Source organism: Thermothelomyces heterothallicus (assembly GCF_042370625.1).
Source record: "Thermothelomyces heterothallicus CBS 202.75 unplaced genomic scaffold P884_scaffold_44, whole genome shotgun sequence".
NCBI lineage: Eukaryota > Fungi > Ascomycota > Sordariomycetes > Sordariales > Chaetomiaceae > Thermothelomyces > Thermothelomyces heterothallicus.
Window position 1 is genome coordinate 23,427 of NW_027192605.1, and position 23,631 is coordinate 47,057.

Below are 23,631 nucleotides of genomic sequence, written 5' to 3' on the forward strand. Positions count from 1 at the left end.
GACAAGGCTGCTCAAGCTCGAATCAAGGAACTCGAGAACAGCGAAAAGCACTCGTAGAAACTGGTTAACGAGGCCTACGCCAAAATCAAGGCGCTCAAGACTGCCAAAGCAAGCCGTATCAAGATCGAACCACCTAGCAAATACGGAGGAACCAAGGAGGATCTTGTAGGGTTTTTGACAAACCTCCGATCCTACTTCCGGCTTAATGATAACAAGTTTCCGGATAACAAAGCCAAAGTCCTCTATGTAGCTACGAGATTGGAGGGTAAGGCACTTAGATGGTTCGAACCTACGTAGAACGACTACCTTACTAAGGAAGATAAGGACGACCGAGACGCCTTTACATAGGTAGTCTTCTGATCCTACGACCGTTTCGAAGAAGAGCTTCGGAAGGTCTTTAGCGATAAAGACGAGAAGATTCACGCGTAAGAAAGGCTTGCTAATCTCCGATAGACCAAGTTAGTAGCCTCCTATACTATATAGTTCAGATAGGACATGCTCAAGTCTTAGCTTAACGACGAGGCGTTAATGTAACTATTTTATAACGGCTTAAAGGAAAAGGTCAAAGACGAGCTATATAAGTACGACTGGCCTGAAACGCTAGACGAATATATCATATAGGCTATTAGAATCGACGATCGGCTCTATATACGAGAATAGCAGAAACGAGGTCGAATAAACGAAACCATGGTTAAGGCTAACGACAAGAAAAAGCGAGTGTACGTTAGTACCTCGTATAGGACGCATCCCGAAGCTATAGATATAGATATAGTATAGAAGCAGGATAAGAAGAAGATAGCCAAAGACAAGTCTAATGCTACCTACTATAACTATAGAAAGAAAGGACATTATAAGCAGGAATGTCGAAGCCCGAAGAAAGATTAGAAACTAGTCCTAGGAAAGGAAACTACGGTTATCGACGAAACCAAGGACGTTATCGAAGTAGCAGCCACAAGCTATAAAGACAGGGATAGCGATATAGATAGTCTTAAATACGATAACAACGGTAAAAACGAACAGACGCCGTACTCCGAACTGGTTACTATAGACCCCGAGACAGGCATTGCCGAATGGGATATAGTAGGGGAGTATATGCCACCGATTTCGATTCTCCTAGCCTTGAGGCAGTAGGGTTTTATAGTCACGCAGAGACGGGATAGATCGTAGATGACCGATACCTAAGGAGTCGACCGACCCGGACCGAATATCTTGTTCCTTTAGGAACAGATCGAATGGTACCGTAACGAAGTCTTCTAGCTTAATATAGAGTTACGCGAACGAGATAGACGCCTAACTCGACTTGCCTAGCAGAGTGACAAGATGAGGGACGAAATGAGGGAACTCTGATGTATCGTAGAAACTATCAAAGGGGAATAGCCCGTGATGTACGATAGACCCGATAGTTATACTATATACTTTGACGATTAGCAACTTAGCTACGACATATAGAACCTAGAGTACCAGTTTATACACGCGAACTGTAGAAAAGATAAACATATATAGGAAAGCTACTAGAAGAAACATTCCTACCTTAGCATTAGGGCACCTATGGTCTATATATAGTAGGAAGGATTTAGAAAAGAATTCTAATATCTTCTAAGCGACACTATGCAACTATACCCTCGATATAAGGTATATATATAAGTACCCTAGTTCTAGTATATAGTATATAAATGCCGATACCACTTCTACAACAAATTCGAAAACAATCACTAGCCGACCTAACAGGAAAACGGGGACAGAAGTTTACGCCCTATAGAATAGGTCTACGACGTAGGAAATAGAGCAGCCGAATTACTCTAGAAGATCGAAACCCGGAGTCTAGAAGGCATTACAGTAGTTCCGAGACGAGCCTGGCCTAGGCACTACGGAACGGGACGAGACATATAGGACTCATGCTGGAGCAACGATTGTCTCTATTACGCGGACGAAAAGAAATCGCGAATTCGGGAGCTTCAGATAAAGCTATAGACTGTACGACGAAAAGCAGAACGGACCTAATGGTAAGAAGCTATAAGCACTTAATGGCTCACGGAAATGAGAACGATTGACGAAGCCGCTATTAGCTGAACAATTGAAGAGGTTAGTACCGACCTAGGAAACGGGTCAGGGCCCTTCGAGGGGCCCGAAAACCATTAACGCCTATATAGCGGCGAGTGGTAACGTAATATAGGAGGAACTAGCGTAAGAAACCACTATATCAAGACCTCCCGACAGAAACATAGGAAATCGCTACAATCTTTAGACGACGATAGCAAGACAAGCGACTATGGATAACGGCACAATGGAAGTAGTACGAAATGCTTGTACTAGTGGACAGTGGAGTAGAGATAAACCTAATTTCGCCGACACTTATAAATTAGCTATAAATACCCTAGAGAATGAAATGGAAGTATAGTATAGTCAAAGGGCTATTCCCAATATAATAGGTACGTAGGGAGACCAAACCAATTGATATTACTATAGTAGGGAAGACTATAGTAGTTATATTTAGTATTATAGACATAGGCGACGACAAAGATATAATACTAGGACTACTATAGCACGAAGACTACGACCTAGACATTAGCTAGAAGAATAGTGGCTACCTATAACCCCGAACGGAGTCGTATTTAACTAGCGAGATAGGGAGCGTGTAAGGATCGCGAATAGACGATACTTAAGAGAAGGCATATCCTAAGGATCCACCGTAAGAGATAGGCAGTGGCAGACAGACCACTACAGACTCTGGAAAAAGCGGCATAATAATACCGACGTTATAACAGGAGGAACGAGCTAAACCACCGATAGCTGTTCTCTCCGTTAACGAATGCGGAGTACTGTAACTAGAGCAATAGGTTAAGATAGGAGAAATCGCTAGTATCGCTATAGACGGAACCAAGTTTGTATACTATCAGAAAACAGAGAAACGAGACAAGACTAGGGAAGTACTAAAGGAGTACGAAGGACACCTAGCATTCGAACCGAAGCATCTAGAAAGACTACTAGAATACGGCCTATAGGATCACGAGATCAAGCTCAAGGAAGGAGCACGACTAAAGTTCTTTAAGATCTACTATACAAGCTAGACGTAGAACGAAGAACTTAAGCGATATCTGGAGGAGAACCTTTGAAGAGGATATATCCGCCCGTTGATATCGTTAGCAGGCTACCTAATCCTGTTTATACCTAAGAAAGATGGAAAGCTACGGTTATATGTCGACTATCGGCAACTTAACGAATAGACCGTAAAGAATCGATACCTATTACCACTAATCTTATAGCTCCAAGATCAGTTAGTAGGAGCCTAATATTTTACGCGTCTTGACTTGCCATCGGCCTATAACTATATACAGATCAAAGAAGGCGATAAGTAGAAAACGGCCTTTAGGATACCCTATAGCTATTACGAGTACCTCGTCATGCCATTCGGACTTACGAACGCGCTAGCAACGTTCTAAGCCCTAATTGATCAAGCTATCCGACCCTTTCTCGACAAATTTGCGGTATATTATCTCGACGATATACTTATCTTCTCTAAAACGATAGATAAACACTAGAAGTACGTAAAAGCAATGCTAGACGCATTATACACGTATAAGCTATTAATCAACAAGGAAAAGAGCGAATTCTACATTAGGAAGACGGTATTTTTAGGATACGAGATATCCCTAGGACAAATTCGGATAGAACCCTCAAAGGTTAAAGCTATTAAAGATTAGCTACAACCGACGTCAGTCATAGAAGTACAAAGTTTCGTCGGGTTTGCAAACTTCTACCGGATGTTCATTAGGAATTTTAGAGCGATCGTATAACCATTGCACGAGCTTACCAAGAAGAACGCTAAGTTCCAATGGGAAGAGCGACACAAGTAAGCATTTACGTAGATTCGCGATGCTATCACCAAGGATCTAGTACTAGTACTACCAGACCCTAAGAAGCCATTCGAGGTAGAAACGGACGCTTTAGACTACACTATTAGAGGATAATTAGGATAACGAGATAAGCAAGGGAAGCTATATCCTATAGCCTTCTTTTTAAAGAAGCTCGACAGACTATGTCTTAACTATCTAATCTATAACAAGGAACTACTTGCGATTGTCGAAGCTTTTAAGGAATGGCAACTATATCTTAATGGCACGATCAAACCAGTATAAGTATACACGGATTACAAGAATCTACGGTACTTCACGATGACAAAGGAGCTTAATAGACGATAAATACGATAGGTAGAATTCCTTACGGAATTTAACTTCGAGATCCGCTACAAGAAAGGCAAAGAAAACGCACGAGCGGACGCTTTAAGCCGACGAACGGATCACACGGAAGGACGAACGGAAACAACGCTACCGTTATTTAAGGAACGAATAGACGGAACGCTATATTACGAAACGTAGATACCCGTAGAAGATGATCTACTCGACTCGTTCCGAGAATATTACGTAATCTTTCGAGAAGAAAGGATTAACGAGGCATAATATCAAGTAGCACCTGGACTAGTAGTACCTAGCAAAGTAAAGGAAAAAGATAGGAAACTCTGGTACTAAGGCAAAGCGTATATCTACGACCAAGACCAATAGCTATAAATGATTTAGGAACTCTACGAGTCGAAACTCGGAGGATATAAAGGAGTCACGAAGACTATTACACAAGTCAAGAAACACTACGACTTTCTATAATTAACGGTACAAGTCAAGGAAGTCGTACGAAGCTACGACATCTATAATCGAAGCAAGACGGCACGATATAAGCCGTACAGGCTACTTCAGCCACTGCTAACAGCTAACAAACTATAGAGTTTAGTTATAATAGACTTTATTACAAAACTGCCAGAATCCAAGGATATGGCTATAGGAGTAATCTACAATAGTATTCTTACTATAGTAGATTGCCTAACTAAATAGGTATACTTCTTTCCCTACAAGGAGTCCTAGACAGCTAAACAGCTAGCAGATGTAATCTATCGGCAAGTTGTATTAGTATACGCTTGGCCGTAAGAATAGATTACCGACAGAGACACCAAGTTCGTATCGAAGTTTTAGCAAGCGTTAATGTAACGATTAGGCGTTAATAGCAAACTATCAACGGCATATCACCCACAGACTAACGGACAAACGGAACGACTAAACCAAGTTGTCAAGCAATACCTCCGTTCCTACGTCAACTACTAGCAGGATGACTAGGTCATACTATTACCAATAGCACAACTCGCTTATAATACAATACCGATAGAAACGACCAAAGTCATACCATTCTTTACGAACTATAGATACGAAGCAGACCTTAGGCAGGGACTAGAGGTCATAATGCCAAGAGCGGTAGTCAAAGTAGAACAGATACACGCACTATACGAGAAGCTCAAAAAGGAGCTCGAGTTTGTCAGAGCCAGAATAAAGAACTATTACGATATATATAGGCTCGAGGGACCTTACCTAGAGAGGGGAGACAAAGTCTATCTGATCATACGAAACCTACGAACCAAATGACCAAGCACGAAGCTAGACTTTAAGAAGGTCAGACCCTTCGTTATCAAAGAACGAATTTCGACATCTAACTACCGACTATCGTTACCATCATCTATACAACTACGGACGGATGTTTTTCATATTTCACTTCTCGAACCAGCACCGAAAAACGCCAAGATCGCTATAAACATTAAAGCAGAAGACGAAGAGGAAGAATAGGATGTCGAGGAAATCCTAGATTTACGTATCATTAATAGGGAACTATAATATCTAGTCAAATGGCTTGATTTTGGAACAGAAGATAACTTATAGGAACCGGTTAAGAACCTAAACTGCCCTAAGAAACTAGAACAGTTCTACCGGAGGAATCCTGACCGACCATAGGGGCCAACTCAGGAACCTAACTAGCATCTAAGAAGGAAGAAGTACCGGTAGGAGCCGACTCTAGGGACAAGCTAACTACTTCCTAGTTAATCACGCCAAAGGCGCCCGACGCCTATGCCTAACCTGTCAAATCCTGTTTGTCTGACATCGGAACCACCACCCCGTCCTCCTCATCTAAACCCTATATACCTCGACGAACGAATTTATCACTCTGGTCACGTAACATTCGTTTTTGACGACGTAAACGCGTAAGGTGGCTTAAAGTTTACTAAAGCAGATCTTCTGTCGCCAAAATTTCCTTCTCTAGCCTATCTTGCTCACGCTAGTTACGTAATACTACGACTAGTTAGAACGGAAACAAGAGGACAAACAGAAGCTACTTACAGGAATCTATTACGTTCGGCCCGTCGCAAGACTTTCCCTTACGCGTATAATTTAAGCACCTCTTAGAATTTCCTAACATAATACAACGCTTCTTAGGCGTTAAGCGCCAACAGTTAGAACACGGCATGGTTTCGGAACCGTCTTGCTTAATTATAGCGACTAAGACACGACGTTCACGCGTTATATCGCGACGGCGTTTCTTTACACGGTCAGCCATAGTGAACGGCGGAAGGGAGCAAGGAGGGGGAACTCACAGGAGTAAGTTACAAGAGGGAGTTGGCGCTATTTGAAACGGCCTAAGAGGGCTTTCGGGTCGAAAGCCTCGGAGGGAGGGTATTATGTCACGGAAATATGTATGCAGATGTCGCCTGGGCTACTGGCACGGATAGGCTAATCAAACCGAAAGGACGGGAAGAACCAATTATAATGTAGGGAGTACTATGAGCCCTACCGTACGCTAGCTTACGATCATTAAGATCAGCGTAAAGTCACTGATCGCGATGAGCGGCTCACTAGGATCACTGACTAAGGACTAATCAAGGTGATCTAGGAAGGTTATATATATATAGATAGTCACTCGTTCTGGTGGACTCTGGAGTTTACTAGTGATAGTAACTCTTCCTTATAATTATAGTACTTATAATAACCTTGTACTACTGTAAGAGAGACAACTATAGTGTTATTGTGAACCCTTTGGCTTTACCGAATCCCTTAGACGACTTGTATATTTGTCCCGTATCACTTACCTTCGTCTGAACCCTTTTAGAAGAAGTCTGAGTTGGGTTTGTTATAGTTCCTTGTCGTAGATTAGATAATTAAGATGTAGTCTGTCAAGCTTCCTTAAAAAGAAGGCTATAGGATATAGCTTCCCTTGTTTGTCTCGTTATCCTAACTGTCCTCTGATGGTGTAGTCTAAAGCGTCCGTTTCTACCTCGAATAGCTTCTTAGGGTCTGGCAATACTAGTACTAGATCCTTGGTAATGGCGTCACGAATCTATGTAAATACTTGCTCGTGTCGCTCTTCCTATTAGAACTTAGCGTTCTTCTTAGTAAGTTTATATAATAGTTGCGCGATCGCTCCAAAGTTCCTAATAAATATCCGGTAGAAGTTTGTAAATCCGATAAGACTTTGTACTTCTGTAACTAACGTCGGTCGTAGCCAATCTTTGATAGCTTTAACCTTTAAGGGTTCTATCCGAATTTGTCCTAGGGATATCTTATATCCTAGAAATACCGTCTTCCTAACGTAGAATTCGCTCTTTTCCTTGTTAACTAATAGCTTATACGCGTATAATGTATCTAGCACTACTCTTACGTACTTCCGGTGTTCGTTTATCGTCTTAGAGAAGATAAGTATATTGTCAAGATAATATACCGTAAATTTGTCAAGAAAGGGTCAGATAGCTTGATTAATCAGGGCTTAGAACGTTACTAGCGTGTTTGTAAGTCCGAATAGTATAACGAGGTACTCGTAGTAACTATAGGGTATCCTAAAGGCCGTTTTCTACTCGTTGCCTTCTTTGATCCATATATAGTTATAGGCTGATGGCAAGTTAAGACGTATAAAATATTAGGCTCCTACTAACTAATCTTAGAGCTATAAGATTAGTAGTAACAGGTATCGATTCTTTACAGTCTATTTGTTAAGTTACTAATAGTTGACGTATAACCGTAGCTTTCCGTCTTTCTTGGGCATAAACAGGATTAGGTAGCCTACTAGCGATGTCGACAGGCAGATATATCCTCTCCAAAGGTTCTCCTCCAAATATCGTTTAAGTTCTTCGTTTTACGTCTAGCTCGTATAGTAGATCTTAAAGAACTTTAGTTATACTCCTTCCTTAAGCTTGATCTCGTGGTCCTATAGGCTGTATTCTAGTAATCCTTCTAGATGCTTTGGTTCGAATGCTAGGTATCCCTTGTACTCCTTTAGTACTTCCCTAGTCTTGTCTCGTTTCTCGGTTTTCTAATAGTATACAAACTTGGTTCCATCTATAGCGATACTAGTGATTTCTCCTATCTTAACCTACTACTCTAATTATAGTGCTCTGTATTCGTTAACGGAGAGAATAGCTATCAGCGGTTTAGCTCGTTCCTCCTGTCGCAATGTTGGTGTCGTTATGCCGCTTCTTCTAGAGTCCGTAATGGTCTATCTACCACTACCCGTCTCTTACAGTAGATCCGTAGGATATGCCTTCCCTTGAGCATCGTCCGCTCGCGATCCTTATACGCTTCCTATCACGCTAGTTAAATACGACTCCATTCGGGGTTATAGGTAGCTACCATTCTTCTAGCTAATGTCTAGGTCGTAGTCTTCGTGCTATGGTAGTCCTAGTATCATGTCTTTATTGTCGCCTATGTCTATAATACTAAATACAATTGCTATAGTCTTCCCTGCTATAGTGATGTCGATCGGTTCGGTCTCCCTATATACCTATTATATTGGGAATGGCCCTTTGACTATGCTATACTTCCGTTTTATTCTCTAGGGTATCCGTAGCTAATTTATAAATATCGGCGAAATCAGGTTTATCTCTACTCTACTATCTACTAGTACGAGCATTTCGTGCTACTTCTATTACGCCGTTATCTATAGTCGCTTGTCTTACTATCATTGTCTAAAGATTATAGCGATTTCCTATATCTCTACTAGGAGGTCTTAATATAGTAGTTTCTTACACCAGTTCCTCCTATACTACGTTACTACTTGCCGTTATATAGGCATTAATGGTTTTCGGGCCCCTCGAAGGGCCCTAACCCGTTTCCTAGGTTAGTATTAACCTCTTCGATTGTTCGGCTAATAGCGGCTTCGTCAATCGTTCTCATTTCTATAAGCCATTGAGTGCTTACAGCTTCCCACCATTAGGTCCGTTCTACTTTTCGTCGTATAGTCTATAGCTTCATCTAAAGCTCCCGAATTCGCGATTTCTTTTCGTCCGCGTAATAGAGATAATCGTTATTCTAGCATAAGTCCTATATATCTTGTCCTATTCCGTAGTACCTAGGCCAGGCTCGTCTTAGAACTACCGTGATGCCTTCTAGACTTCGGGTTTCGATCTTCTAGAGTAATTCGGCTGCTCTGTTTCCTGCGTCATGGACCTATTCTATAGGGTATAAACTTCCGTCCTCGTTTTCCTGTCGGATCGGCTAGTGATTGTTTTCGAATTTGTTATAGAAGTGGTATTAGCATTTATATACTATATACTAGAACTAGGGCACTTGTGTATATGCCTTATATCGAGGGTACAATCGCGTGGCGTTGCCTAGGAGATATTGGAATTCTCTTCCGAATCCTTCCTACTATACGTAGACCGTAGGTATCCTAATGCTAAGGTAGGAATGTTTCTTCTAGTAGCTTTCCTATATACGTTCGTCTCTTCTACGGTTCGCGCGTATAAACTGGTACTCTAGGTTCCGTACATCGTAGCTAAGTTACTAATCGTCAAAGTGCTTAGTATAATTGTCGGGTCTATTATACGTTACAGGCTGTTCCCCTTTAATAGTTTCTACGATACGTCGGAGTTCCCTTATTTCGTCCCTTATCTCGTTGCTCTACTAGGTAAGCCGAGTCAGGCGTCTATCGCGTTCGTATAACTCTATATTAAGCCGAAAAACTTTATTACGGTACCATTTAATCCGTTCCTAAAGGAACAAGATGTTTGGTCTAGGTCGGTCGACTCCTTAGATGTCGGTTATCTACGATCTATCCTATCTCTATATAACTATAAAACCCTATTGCCTTAAGGCTAGGAGAATCGAAATCAGTGGCGTATACTCCCCTACTATATCCTATTCGGCAATACCTATTTCTAGGTCTATAGTAACCAGTTCGGAGTACGGTATCTATTTGTCTTTACTATTATTGTTATATTTAAGACTGTCCGTATCGCTATCCCTGTCTTCGTAGCTTGTAGCTACTACTTTGATGACATCCTTGGTTTCGTTAATAACCGTAGTTTCCTTTCCTAGGACTGGTTTCTAATCTTTCTTCGGGCTTCGACATTCCTACTTATAATGTCCTTTCCTTCTATAGTTATAGTAGGTAGCATTAGACTTGTCTTTGGCCGTCTTCTTCTTATCCTACTTCTATATTACGTCTATATCTATAGCTCCGGGATATATCCTATACAAGGTACTAATATACGCTTGCTTTTTCTTGTCGTTAGCCTTAACTATAGTTCCATTTATTTAACCTTGTTTCTACTATTCCTATATATAGAGCCGATCGTCGATTCTGATGGCTTGTATAATATATTTGTCTAGAGTCTTAGGCTAATCGTACTTATATAGCTTATCTTTAACCTTTTCCTTTAAGCTATTATAGAATAGTTATATTAACGCCTCGTCGTTAAGCTAAGACTTAAGTATATCCTATCTAAACTATATAGTATAGGAGGCTACTAACTTAGTCTATTAGAGATTAGTAAGCCTTTCTTACGTATAAATCTTCTCGTCTTTATTACTAAAGACCTTCCGAAGCTCTTCTTCGAAATGGTCGTAGGATCGAAAGACTACCTATATAAAGGCGTCTCGGTCGTCCTTATCTTCCTTAGTAAGATAGTCGTTCTACGTAGGTTTAAACTATCCAAGTACCTTACCCTCTAGTCTCGTAGCTATATAAAGGACTTTAGCTTTATCATCCGGAAACTTATCGTTATTAAGCCGGAAGTAGGATCGGAGGTTTGTCAAAAATCCTATAAGATCCTCCTTGGTTCCTCCGTACTTACTAGGTGGTTCGATCTTGATACGGCTTGCTTTGGCAGTCTCGAGCACCTTAATTTTGGCATAGGCCTCGTTGACCAGTTTCTACAAGTGCTTTTCGCCGTTCTCGAGTTCCTTGATTCGAGCTTAAGTAGCCTTATCTCTCTAGTCTAACTCCTAGATTTGCTACTAGAGCTGACCAAGCTAGGCGAGCAGTTGTTTAGCCATGACGTTGGTAGCCATGTCGATATCGAGGTCGAAGTTACCTCTGTTCTGAACTATGACAGAACAAAGGGAGTGATAGTAACGTGTGACAAACCTAACTCAGACTTCTTCTAAAAGGGTTTAGACGAAGGTAAGTGACGTGGGGCAAGTATATAGGTCGTCTAAGGGATTCGGTAAAGCTAAAGGGTTTATAACAATAGAGTTATCTCTTATAATAGTGCGATGCTATTAGGAGTACTATAATTGTAAGGGCGGTTACTATTACTAGTAAACTCTTAGAGTCTACTAAAACGAGTGACTATCTATATGTATATATAACCTTCCCGGATCACCCTGATTAGTCCTTGGTTAGTGATCCTGATGAGCTACTTATCGCGATTAGTGACTTTACACTGATCTTAGTGATCGTATGGTAGGGCTTGTAGTGCTTCCTTCGTTATGATTGGTTCCTTCCGTCCTTTCGGCTTGATTAGCCTATTCGTGCCAGTGGCCTAGGCGGCATCTGCATGCATATTTCCGTGACACTACTATATTTGTCGTCCGTTAAGCTCCTTTATCATTATAAAGTACCGTAAATTCTTATAATCTATATATACTTATACTAGTTCGATTATACTACTAAGATATAGTCGCTACTCCTTAAAAGCTTTGATAATCGTAAGTAGTTCCTTATTATAAATTAGATAGTTAAGACGTAGTCTGTCAAGCTTCTTTAAAAAGAAGGCTATAGGATATAGCTTCCCTTGTTTGTCTCGTTATCCTAACTATCCTCCGATGGCGTAGTCCGAAGCATCCGTTTCTACCTCGAATAGCTTCTTAGGGTCTAGTAGTACTAGTATTAGATCTTTAGTAATAGTATCGTAAATCTATATAAATGCTTACTTGTATTACTCTTCCTATTAGAACTTAGCGTTCTTTTTAGTAAGCTTATATAATAGTCATACGATCGCTCTAAAGTTCCTAATGAACATCCGGTAGAAGTTTACAAATCTAGTAAAACTTCGTACTTCTATAACTAACATCAGTCATAGCCAATTCTTAATAGCTTTAACCTTTAAGGGTTCTATCCGAATTTGTCCTAGGGATATCTTATATCCTAAAAACACTATCTTCTTAACATGGAATTCGCTCTTTTCCTTATTAACTAATAGCTTATACATATATAACGCGTCTAATATTACTCTTATATACTTCTGGTATTCGTCTATTATCTTAGAGAAGATAAGTATATCGTCAAGATAATATACCGTAAATTTGTCGAGAAAGGGTCGGATAGCTTGATTAATTAAGGCTTAGAACGTTACCAGCGCGTTTGTAAGTCCGAATAGCATAACAAGGTACTTGTAGTAGCTATAGGGTGTCCTAAAGGCCGTTTTCTACTCGTCGCCTTCTTTGATCTATATATAGTTATAGGCCGATAGTAAGTCAAGATGCGTAAAATATTAGGCTCCTACTAACTGATCTCAGAGCCGTAAGATTAGTGGTAACGGGTATCGATTCTTCACGGTCTGTTCGTTAAGTTACCAATAGTCAATATATAACCATAGCTTTCCATCTTTCTTAAGTATAAACAGGATTAGGTAGCCTACTAGCGATATCGACAGGCGGATATATTCTCTTCGAAGGTTCTCCTCTAGATATCGCTTAAGTTCTTTGTTTTATATTTAGCTTGTATAGTAGATCTTGAAGAACTTTAGTCATGCTCCTTCCTTAAGCTTGATCTCGTGATCCTATAGGCCGTATTCTAGTAATCTTTCTAGATGTTTTGGCTCGAATGCTAGGTATCCTTTGTACTCCTTCGGTACTTCCCTAGTCTTATTTCGTTTCTTGGTTTTCTAATAATATACGAATTTGGTTCTATCTATAGCGATGCTAGCGATTTCTCCTGTTTTAACCTACTGCTCTAATTGTAGTGCTCTGTATTCGTTAACGGAGAGAATAGCTATCAGCGGTTTAGCTCGTTCCTCCTGTCGCAATGTTGGTGTCGTTATGCCGCTTCTTCTAGAGTCCGTAATGGTCTGTCTACTACTACCTGTCTCTTACGGTAGATCCGTAGGATATACCTTCCCTTAAGCATTATCCGCTCGCGATCCTTACGTACTCCCTATCTCGCTAGTCGAATACGACTCTGTCTAGGGTTATAGGTAGCTACTATTCTTCTAGCTAATGTCTAGGTTATAGTCTTCGTGCTATAGTAGTCCTAGTATTATATCTTTGTCATCGCCTATATCTATAATGCTAAATACGACTACTATAGTCTTCCCTACTATAGTGATGTCGATCGGTTTAGTCTCCCTATATACCTATTACGTTAGGAATGGCCCTTTGACTATACCATATTTCCGTTTCATTCTCTAGGGTATCTGTAGCTAATTTATAAGTATTAGCGAAATCAGGTTTATCTCTGCTCTGCTATCTACTAGTACGAGTATTTTATACTACTTCCATTGCGCCATTATCTATAGTCGCTTGTCTTACCATCGTTATCTAAAGATTATAGCAATTTCCTATATTTCTACCAGGAGGTCTCGATATAGTAGTCTCTTACGCTAGTTCCTCCTATACTATACTACTACTCGCCGCTATATAGGCATTAATGATTTTTAGGCCCCCTAAAGGGCCCTAACCTATTTCCTAGGTTAGTATTAACCTCTTCGATTATTTGGCTAATAGCAGCTTCGTCGATCGTGCTTATTTCCGTAAGCCATTAAGTACTTATAGCTTCCTACCATTAGGTTCGTTCTACTTTCCATCGTACGCGCTATAGCTTTATCTAAAGCTCCCGAATTCGCGATTTCTTTTCGTCCTCGTAATAAAGACAATCGTTACTCTAGCATAAGTCCTATATATCTCGTCCTGTTCCGTAGTACCTAGGCTAGGCTCGTCTTAGAACTACTGTAATGCCTTCTAGACTCCGGGTTTCGATCTTCTAGAGTAATTCGGCTACTCTGTTTCCTACGTTATAGACCTATTCTATAGGGCGTAAACTTCTATCCCCGTTTTCCTGTCGGGTTGGCTAGTAATTGTTTTCGAATTTATTGTAGAAGTAGTATCGGCATTTGTATACTATATACTGGAACTAGGGTACTTGTATGTATGCCTTATATTGAGGGTATAGTTATGTAACGTTACCTAGAAGATATTAGAATTCTTTTCTAAATCCTTCCTACTATATATAGACTATAAGTACCCTAATGCTAAGGTAGGAATGTTTCTTCTAGTAGCTTTCCTATGTACATTTGTCTTTTCCGTAGTTTATATATATAAACTGGTACTCTAGGTTCTATATATTATAGCTAAGTTACTAATCGTTAAAGTGCTTAGTGTAACTATCGGGTCTATTATACATTATAGGCTATTCCCCTTTAATAGTTTCTATAATATATTAGAGTTCCTATATTTTATCCCTTATCTTATTACTCTACTAGGCAAGTCGAGTCAGGCGTCTATCTTATTCGTATAACTCTATATTAAGTCGGAAAACTTCGTTATAATACCATTCAATCCGTTCCTAAAGGAATAGGATATTTAGTCCGGGTTGGTCGACTCCTTAGGTATCGGTTATCCACAATCTATCCCGCCTCTATATAACTATAAAACTCTACTACCTCAAGACTAGGAGAATTGAAATTAGTAGTATATACTCCTCTACCATATCCTATTTAGCAATATCTATTTCTAGGTCTATAGTGACTAGTTCGGAATACGGCGTCTATTCGTCTTTGCTATTATTATTATATTTAGGACTATCTATATCATTGTCCCTATCTTTATAGCTCGTAGCTACTACTTTGACGACGTCCTTAGTTTCGTCGATAACTATAGTTTCCTTTCCTAGGACTAGTTTCTAATCTTTCTTTAGGCTTTAATATTCTTACTTATAGTGTCCTTTCTTTCTATAGTTATAGTAAGTAGCGTTAGACTTATCTTTGACCATCTTCTTCTTATCCTACTTCTATACTATATCTATATTTATAGCTCTAGGATACGTCCTATACAAGGTACTAATATATACTTACTTTTTCTTATTATTAGCCTTAATCGTAGTTCCATTTATTCGACCTTGTTTTTACTATTCCTATATATAAAGCCGATCGTCAATTCTAATAGCTTATATAATATATTCGTCTAAGGTTTTAGGCCGGTCATACTTATATAGCTTATCTTTAACCTTTTCCTTTAGGCCATTATAAAATAGTTATATTAACGCCTTATCATTAAGCTAAGACTTAAGTATATCCTATTTAAACTATATAACATAGGAGGCTACTAACTTAGTCTATCGGAGATTAGCAAGCCTTTCTTAGGTATAAATCTTCTCATCTTTATCGCCAAAGACCTTCCAAAGCTCTTCTTCGAAACAGTCATAAGATCAAAAGACTGCCTATATAAACGCGTCTCGGTCGTCCTCGTCTTCCTTAGTAAGATAGTCATTCTATATAGGTTTAAACCATCTAAGTACCTTACCCTCTAGTCTTGTAGCTATATAAAGGACTTTAGCTTTATTATCCGGAAACTTGTCATCATTAAGCCAGAAGTAGGATTAAAGGTTTGTCAAAAACCCTACAAGGTCCTCCTTGGTTCCTTTATATTTGCTAGGTAGTTCGATCTTGATACGGCTTGCTTTAGTAGTCTCGAGCGCCTTGATTTTGGCATAGGCCTCGTTAACTAGTTTCTATAAGTACTTTTCGCCGTTCTTGAGTTCCTTGATTTAAGCTTAAGTAGCCTTGTCTCTCTAATCTAACTCCTAGATTCGCTACTAGAGTTAACCAAGCTAGGCGAGTAGCTATTCGGCCGTGACGCTAGTAGCCATATCGATATCGAGGTCGAAGTTACCTCCGTTCTAAACTATAATAGAACAAAGGGAGTAATAGTAACGTATAACAAACCTAACTTAGACTTCTTCTGAAAGGGTTTAGACGAAGGTAAGTGACGTAGACAAGTATATAGGTCGTCTAAGGGATTTAGTAAAGCTAAAGGGTTTATAACAATAGAGTTGTCTCTTATAGTAGTATAATACTATTAGGAGTACTGTGATTATAAGTTACTATCACTAGTGAACTCTAGAGTCTACCGTAACGAGTGACTATTTATATGTATATATAACCCTAGTGATCACTCCTGATCACGGTGATCGTAAGTGATCGTATAGTGGTGATTACCCTGATCACTGGTGAGCGTAGTGATTATAGCGCTTCTTATGTTGTGATTAGCCCTTCCGTTCCTTCGGCTTGATTGGTCTGTCTGTGCCGGTGGCCCAGGCGGCATCTGCATGTATATTTCCGTGATACTAGGTTACTCCTCTAGCAAACCCGGTTCTAGGTACTGTTTGACCTCCTTTTATAGCTCTATTACTAGCTAGTGGTTAACCTCCTAAAAGACACCAGTTTTAGGGATACTTAAGTCTAATAGCTAGTCTTTATAGTTTGGCTAAGTCATTTCGGAATTCATTGTGAAGTGCTTAAATCGCGCAATTTTTAAGAATTGTAGGGAGGGATGAAGTTAACCTGACTAGTCTAAAAAATTTGAGCTTGTAGGCAGTTTTGGTCTGGTTAGGTCAGCTTAAGCGAGCTCGCTTAACAGGGGGTTTGGTCAGCTCAAGTACAAGGGGTTTGGTCAGGTCACCTATATACACGTACAAGTATGACTGCCAGAGCACGCAGGGGGGTTGCAGAAATCCAATGCTTAGGTGCGGTCAGTGCTGCAGATGCCTGCAAATGGTTCCCACCAAAAACGCCAAGCTTCTTGAACCCACCGTGGGGCCAAGCTCAAACCTCTAGCTTCTACGGAGTACCATGGTCAGGATCATTTGATCGACAAACCGCCAAACCACACGAATGCTCATCCACGATGTCCAAAGAGCAATTATTTCAGCTGCTTCCAATGCCCGACGATGGGCTGGAACAGGTGCTCGAGTATGCCGCCACGCTGTCCAAGGCCGAAGCCGCGGAGCATTTCACCAACATGCTCGGTGACTCACCACAGGTCGTCGAATTCATTTCAACATTCAACGCCCGTCGTGCAGAACCAGAGTCCGCCCAAAAGTCCGCACCCACACCTGCCGCCACCGGGAATGGTTCAAGTCAAGCATCCGACGCCGACGTCGACGCCGTACCGATGTCTCGTCGCGGCCCCAAGAAGAAGAAGGCACCGATTCACACCCCTCCTCCCCGACAGGTCGCTTCGTTCGATCTCGCTCCGGGGAGAGTATACAACAAGAAGAATCAGGAAGAGGACTACATATCTGGGAACAAGTCAGGCACAGCAACACCAACCCACAACAACACTCAACACAGCAGCACGGCACCCGCCAAAGCTGCAACTCCCCCGCCTCAACCATCCAGAGTCCCACCATCCGCTACCGGGACTCTCGTCTCCGATCTTGGTCTCCCCAAGCCAAAAACGAAATCCAATCCCGTTTCCCGCACTTCCACGCCGGGCCCATCCTCGGCACGTAACCAAACCGCCACCGCGAAGGTGTCCATCACGGGCGGCACCCCGATGCATGGGTCTTCGACCGCGTTAGTCGACCTCGACCAAGCCATCCGCTCGCTCGAGATCACGACCAATCCCTCCCACGCTTCCAACAGCCCCGCGAACCTGGCGGCACGCCGCTGCAACTGCGTCGCCACACGCCACCCGCTCCTCGAGGCCGCGCCCAACTGCCTCAACTGCGGCAAAGTCATCTGCATCAAGGAGGGCCTCGGCCCCTGCACCTTCTGCGGCGAGCCCCTGCTAAGCGCTGCCGAGGTGCAGACCATGATCAGGGAGCTCCGCGCGGAGCGCGGCCGCGAGAAGCAGGCGATAGACAGAGAGGCACACAAGAAGGCCCAGGCCGCCAGCGGCGCGCGCCGGCCGTTTACGCGGCCCGGCGTCGACAAGGAGGACCTGACGGTCGCCGAGGCGATGGCGCTGCAGCACCGGGATAAGCTTCTCGGGTTCCAGGCGCAGAACGCCAAGCGCACGACGGTCCGGGACGAGGCGGCGGACTTCGACGCCACCTACACGGGCGGCATGTGGGCGAGTGCCGAGGAGAGGGCGATGGCGCTTAAGAGGCAGCAGAAGTTGATGCGGGAGATGGAGTGGAATGCGAAGCCGGAGTACGAGAAACGTCAGCAGGTAGTGAGTATCGACTTGTCGGGGAGGAAGGTGTTCAAGAAGACGGTCAAGCTGGAGCGGCCCCCGAGCCCGGAAGAGGGAGGGGGCGAGGAACCGCGGGAAGGGATGGGTGCAGGAGCCGCATCTGCAACACCGGAGTCTGGTGGTGGGAAAGGAAGCCACGGAGGTGCGTTTAGCAAGAATCCGCTTATGGGCGGCCTGATCAGGCCAGTTTACGACGTCAAGGGGAAAGGAACGGAGCTGGAAGGGAGGAAAGACCGGGGTGCACGGTGGAGGAGGGTCCAAGATGACCGTGACGACAACGAGGCCATCATTCTCGACGGTGGCCTCTACGGGAGGACGGCCGAGGCCCACGAGGGAGGAGCCGCTGGTGATGAGCCTGCATGCGGGTGACCGAGCACGGTTTTTGCGTACCTATCTATCATTGATCCGTGCGTTCATACTTGCTACGCTAGAACCACCAAAAGGTCTTTGATGAGTTGATGCCCTCGGGACCCTTGGTTCTCCCACCTTAGTCGTCTTCCAGAAGCCGGGCCGAACTGGATCATTGGCGGCCCCGGGTCTTGGCGAAGCCGCGGCCGCAAGGATGGTGGGTGGAGCTACTACCCTGCCGACCCAGGGCGCGCGTCGTCCCCACTATGAGCCGACCCGAGCACTCTGCAACATCGACATCAGCCGCCGGCCGTCTTGGTGCGGAGCAGCAACCAAAACAACGCTCCTTCACAACCTTCTGTACCGTATGGGTCCAATGCCCTGCTGCCGGCTTCGACAACTCGTCACGAGACCCGTCGCACGCGCAATCACCTAAACTCCCGCGACGAGATTGCCCGGCCCATCATTCGAGCATCTGAACGCGTCGCGCGACCGAGCTCGGTTCCGCATATATCCCGCCCAAGCTCGGGACGCGATTGTCCGTGCAATACTGTTTCGACACGCGCTTATCGACGAGGACAGCGCCTGTGGATAACAATGATTAACTAAATCCTCTTCCGATATCTTGTATACTTCCCGCTTGTTGCCGTTGTCGTCCTTTTTTGAACGCCGCTCCAGCCCGATGCGGCGTCAATTGACAGGGCTATCGCGATGCCGACAACCTACGTTGCTCCGGGTTGCGACCCATTGTTGCAAGATATTGCAAATACCTTGTGGAAGTCGCGGAAGGTCGTCGTCATTACTGGTGCCGGCATCAGCACCAACTCGGGCATCCCGGTATGATGTGTCCCGCCGCAATCGTCGCCGTCCCCATCTTCCTCGCTGACTATGTTTTGTAGGACTTCCGCTCCGAAAATGGTCTCTACTCCCTGATTCAGGCCCAATTTGACGCCGCTCAGCAGCAAGCTACGGAAAACAACAGCGACGCTGGTGGACAGGACGCAGAACAGAGACCAGCGAAGCGACAGCGGAAGACGTTAGACGACCCCGAGCTTGGGCGCCGCCGGGCATCCCGAGATCATGGACTACCGTTCCCAGGGCTGCGCGGTGCCACAGAAAAGTCGAATGACACCAGAACGGATCAGAACACCGATAACACCGAGTCCGAAGAAAAGCAGCAGCCCGCCAGGCACGAGGATTCGCTCTCGGAGAGAGGGGCCGAACGAGCGCAGGCCCCTGATGAAAACAATTCCCTCCCACAATCCGTATCTAGTTCTCCCGACTCGAAGGCGAACCGTCTGGCGGACGCTCAACATCCCAACACGGAGAATGCGCCCTGCCCATCGTCCCCTCCCAGCTTTGTCCTTGGCACCCCGCACCCGCGAAGAGCCCATCTCCTCGAAACGCTCCCCGGAAGCTCCTCGCCTCTCTCGTCTCCACCCCCTATCATGTACGATCCTTATCAGGAGACGACAAGCTGCTCGTCCGACCGAGGCACCGAGTCTTCCCGGTCTCAGAGCGAGGAACCGTCTTCAGCAACTACCCCTCTCCTTTCGTCGCAAACGTCCATCACCTCTCGAACGTCGCTTCCTTCGATGAAAGGGCGCGACCTTTTCGATGCCCAAATCTGGTCGTGCCCCATCAAAACATCGGTCTTTTACACCTTTGTGTCCACGCTTCGCGAGAAAGTGCGAAATGCCGAACCCACGATTAGTCACTGGTTTGTCAGCGTCCTCCGAGACAGCAGAAAGCTGGTCAGATGCTACACCCAAAACATCGATCAGCTGGAGGAACGTGTCGGCCTTAGTACCTCGTTATCTCTGGGCGCCGGGAGCCGATACCGCTTCTCCACCAGAGCCGGGCGGAACAGCGGCGCGGCAAAAGGACAAGGGAGGGGCGCCGATGGGGCTCCCGAGGCAAATCAGGGGGCGTCCCAGAAGGACGAGGAGCAGGAGCGATCACGGACGACGCAGCCGGACTCAGCCAATGTGCAGGACGAGGCCTCTCCGCCGGCTTCACAGCAAACAGCTCCAGCGGCGCCCAACCGCGGAGTTGAGTGTGTGTTCCTGCACGGGTCCCTGGCTGAACTTCGCTGCTTCGTGTGCGCCCGCACCGCTTCATGGGAAGAAGACGACCGACTAGAAGACACCCTCGCCGGTCGGCAACCAACCTGTCCGCATTGCGCCGGGGCGACTGCTGCCCGGGAAGAAAAGGGCAAGCGAGCCCTCGGAGTTGGCAAGCTCCGGCCAGACATCGTCCTCTACGGAGAAGAGCACCCACATGCCCACCTCATCAGCCCCCTGGTGCAGCACGACCTCTCGCTAGGCCCCGACATGCTCTTGATACTGGGGACTAGCATGCGTGTCCACGGACTCAAAGTTCTTGTGAAGGAGTTTGCCAAGGCGGTCCACGATCGGGGAGGGAAGGTAGTGTTTGTGAATTTCACCAAACCTCCCGATAGCGTCTGGGCCGATATCATTGATTATTGGGTACAATGGGACTGCGATGCCTGGGTCACCGACCTCCGAGCCAGGAAGCCGGCATTGTGGCTGCCGCCTGGTGCCGCCCTTCCTGAGGAAGAGAAGCTTAAGACCGCCAGACTGTCTCGCAGGCGAAGTGGCGCCGAATCTAGCAAACGGAAAGATAAAGCTGAGAAAATTACGAGGAAGAAGAGGGAGAGCGATGACCCGACGAACAACCGGAAGGAGGAAAGCGGAGAAGAACTAAAGCAAGATGCAGATGCACAGGCCCCCATAAATGGACATCAAGAGGATAAACCGCCAACCCCACCGAAGGAAGTTTCTAAGAAAGCGGCCAAGATTCCGAGGGAACCGAAGCTCAACCCCGACGCGAAGCGCCCTGCGTCGGTTCGGGACCATAAGCTGAATGGGGCCTACCTTGTTGGCAAAATCATGGAAGACCTGCGACGCATCACCGGGGATGTTCCGGTGAATTCCGTAGCTTCATCTTCGGATGTGGTCGCGGCCAATTCCAAACGAAAGAGGCCTCGAAAGTCGGCTCCTGCGGTGCTTAACGTTCAAGGGGTGCCGGCAGATCACGGTGTCATCCCGGAGCCATATCCAACTGCTACGACAGAGGCGCAAGCAGCAATCCCAGCATCATCGCCCGTATCGACGGCCCTGCCCTCGGATACTCTGAGCGGCAACAATGGTAACAGCTCCATCTCGGCGGCAGTCAAAAGTCGCAGACGGAAGCAGGCCGTTGCATGGCGCATAATAGGCGGTGTCGAGACTCGTGTCACACTCAACAACACAGCAGAACCCCAAATGCCAGTGGCATCATCTTTGCCTCGCTCCCAAGCCGTCCTTCGGCCCTCGCCGGTGCCTCACCACCGCCGGCTACCGCCGCCGACACCAACGACACCTAAGCCAACGCCCCCATACCAGCCTAACAATACCCCGAGCCATATTCCTCGTCCGCAACCCATCACCGCGGGCCCCCCGGCATCGGCAATTGATATGGCTATCAATGCTGGCTTCCGTGAGACGGACCGCCTCATCGCACAAGTTCACCACGAGACTCTACTCTCCCGCCCCGCGACGCCGTCGTCGCAACTGCGTCTTCCGCCGTTATTAGCAGCAAATCTCCCCGACCAGAGGCATCGGCCGGGGCAATCAAACGGCAACAATGACAACAGCCAACAACAGCACAACGTTGAGCACTGGCAGAAAGGCGGACGAGGGGCCCAGCAGCCACAACAAGCACACCATCTACCGCCCCACCAGCAGGACCAGTATCCCACAACGAAACTTGTTCCCCTCGAACCGAAAGTGGATTCGCCCGGTCCGCGCCAGGCGATCTCCTCCAACGTGGGGAGTCCAGTCGCATGCGCATCCGCGGGGAGGAACCCGTTTTTCCTTTCCGACCCGTTGGCCGGATGGTTGGGATACCCGCCCGTCTGGCTGCACCATCACCCACCACATCATCTTCATCATCCTCACCAGAAGTTTCGATCGGACGTGCCGCCGCAGCAACAACGGAGGGACTACGGCGGGAACTATGACGGGAGCGACGGCTGCAGCGGCGCGACTGACAATCTTGCGGATACGGATTCGGGCACGGGGTCGGATGCAAAGAGGGAACAGCAGCGGGAGACGGAGGCGTCATCACCATGGTGTCCAAACGAGCAGCTCAGGAAGGAGCAGGAGGCGGCTCTGATGCTCTCTGCCATGCGTGGAACGGGAGAATATCGTTGATGGGAAATTGGACCTTGTCTCCTGTTGCTACTTAATTATTACATGATCCGAACAGAAGAATCAATCCTTGGATGGTTGGCGGGAACGGAATCTTGATTCGGTATGTAATTATGATTTTTCTTGGTCTGGCCGCCAGTTGGCTTTCGGAGTTGCGGCTTCTTTCGAGCGACGAATGCAGAGCGCAATCGTGAGCGCGACGGGAATACGGCATGGTTATTGAACTGTCATGGCGAAACAATGGAGGTGATGGAGGTCTGGTTATAGTATTCAAAATAGTTCAAAAGATCGATGTCCTCTACCTACGTTTACTGGCCCTGTGGTTCTGTATAAGAAGAGGATAGGCACAAAGAACCTACCGTTTGCAGGCTCTAAATTACTGCATGGGAGAGGCCCTTTCCTGACCTACAAGACAACGAAGTGGATACTAGGTATTCCCGAGACGAGTTTCCATCACTGGGCGGCAACGTGGCTGGGCAGATCATCCAAAATTGCTGGGGCGAGGTTTACGCGACGGCGCAGGAAGTCATTGCGGATTTGACGGCCTAGCCTCCCTCTTCGGGCGCATACAACTTTCTTGGACGGGAGAGCGGACCATTCCGCCAGGCAACCCACCCAAAACGCTATATCATGCACATCGGCTCACGAAACCCAGGTCAGAATGATGGACATCAATTTTGATAACGACTGTGAACCGGCGATGCATGTCCCACGTATGCGCGTATGTGTCGAGCCAGTCGTGGTTACCGGATTTTTGGGAATCTCCATGAGACATGGCATCAACGTTGGAT

At 45.4% G+C, this 23,631-nt stretch overlaps 2 protein-coding genes across 2 annotated transcripts; both read left to right on the forward strand.

The window, feature by feature from the left end:
- Positions 1 to 17,018: 17,018 nt before the first annotated feature.
- P884DRAFT_281229 (uncharacterized protein) lies at positions 17,019 to 18,647 on the forward strand (the record flags this gene model as incomplete). The annotated part of the gene is made up of 1 exon (XM_069443515.1): positions 17,019 to 18,647. The coding sequence occupies one exon, from the start codon at positions 17,019 to 17,021 to the stop codon at positions 18,645 to 18,647; it is 1,629 nt and encodes a 542-aa protein (XP_069293337.1).
- Positions 18,648 to 19,337: 690 nt separating this feature from the next.
- P884DRAFT_212789 (uncharacterized protein) lies at positions 19,338 to 22,843 on the forward strand (the record flags this gene model as incomplete). Its single annotated transcript, XM_069439169.1, has 2 exons — positions 19,338 to 19,463; positions 19,526 to 22,843. 2 exons carry the CDS (start codon positions 19,338 to 19,340, stop codon positions 22,841 to 22,843), a joined length of 3,444 nt encoding a protein of 1,147 aa, XP_069293338.1.
- Positions 22,844 to 23,631: the final 788 nt, after the last annotated feature.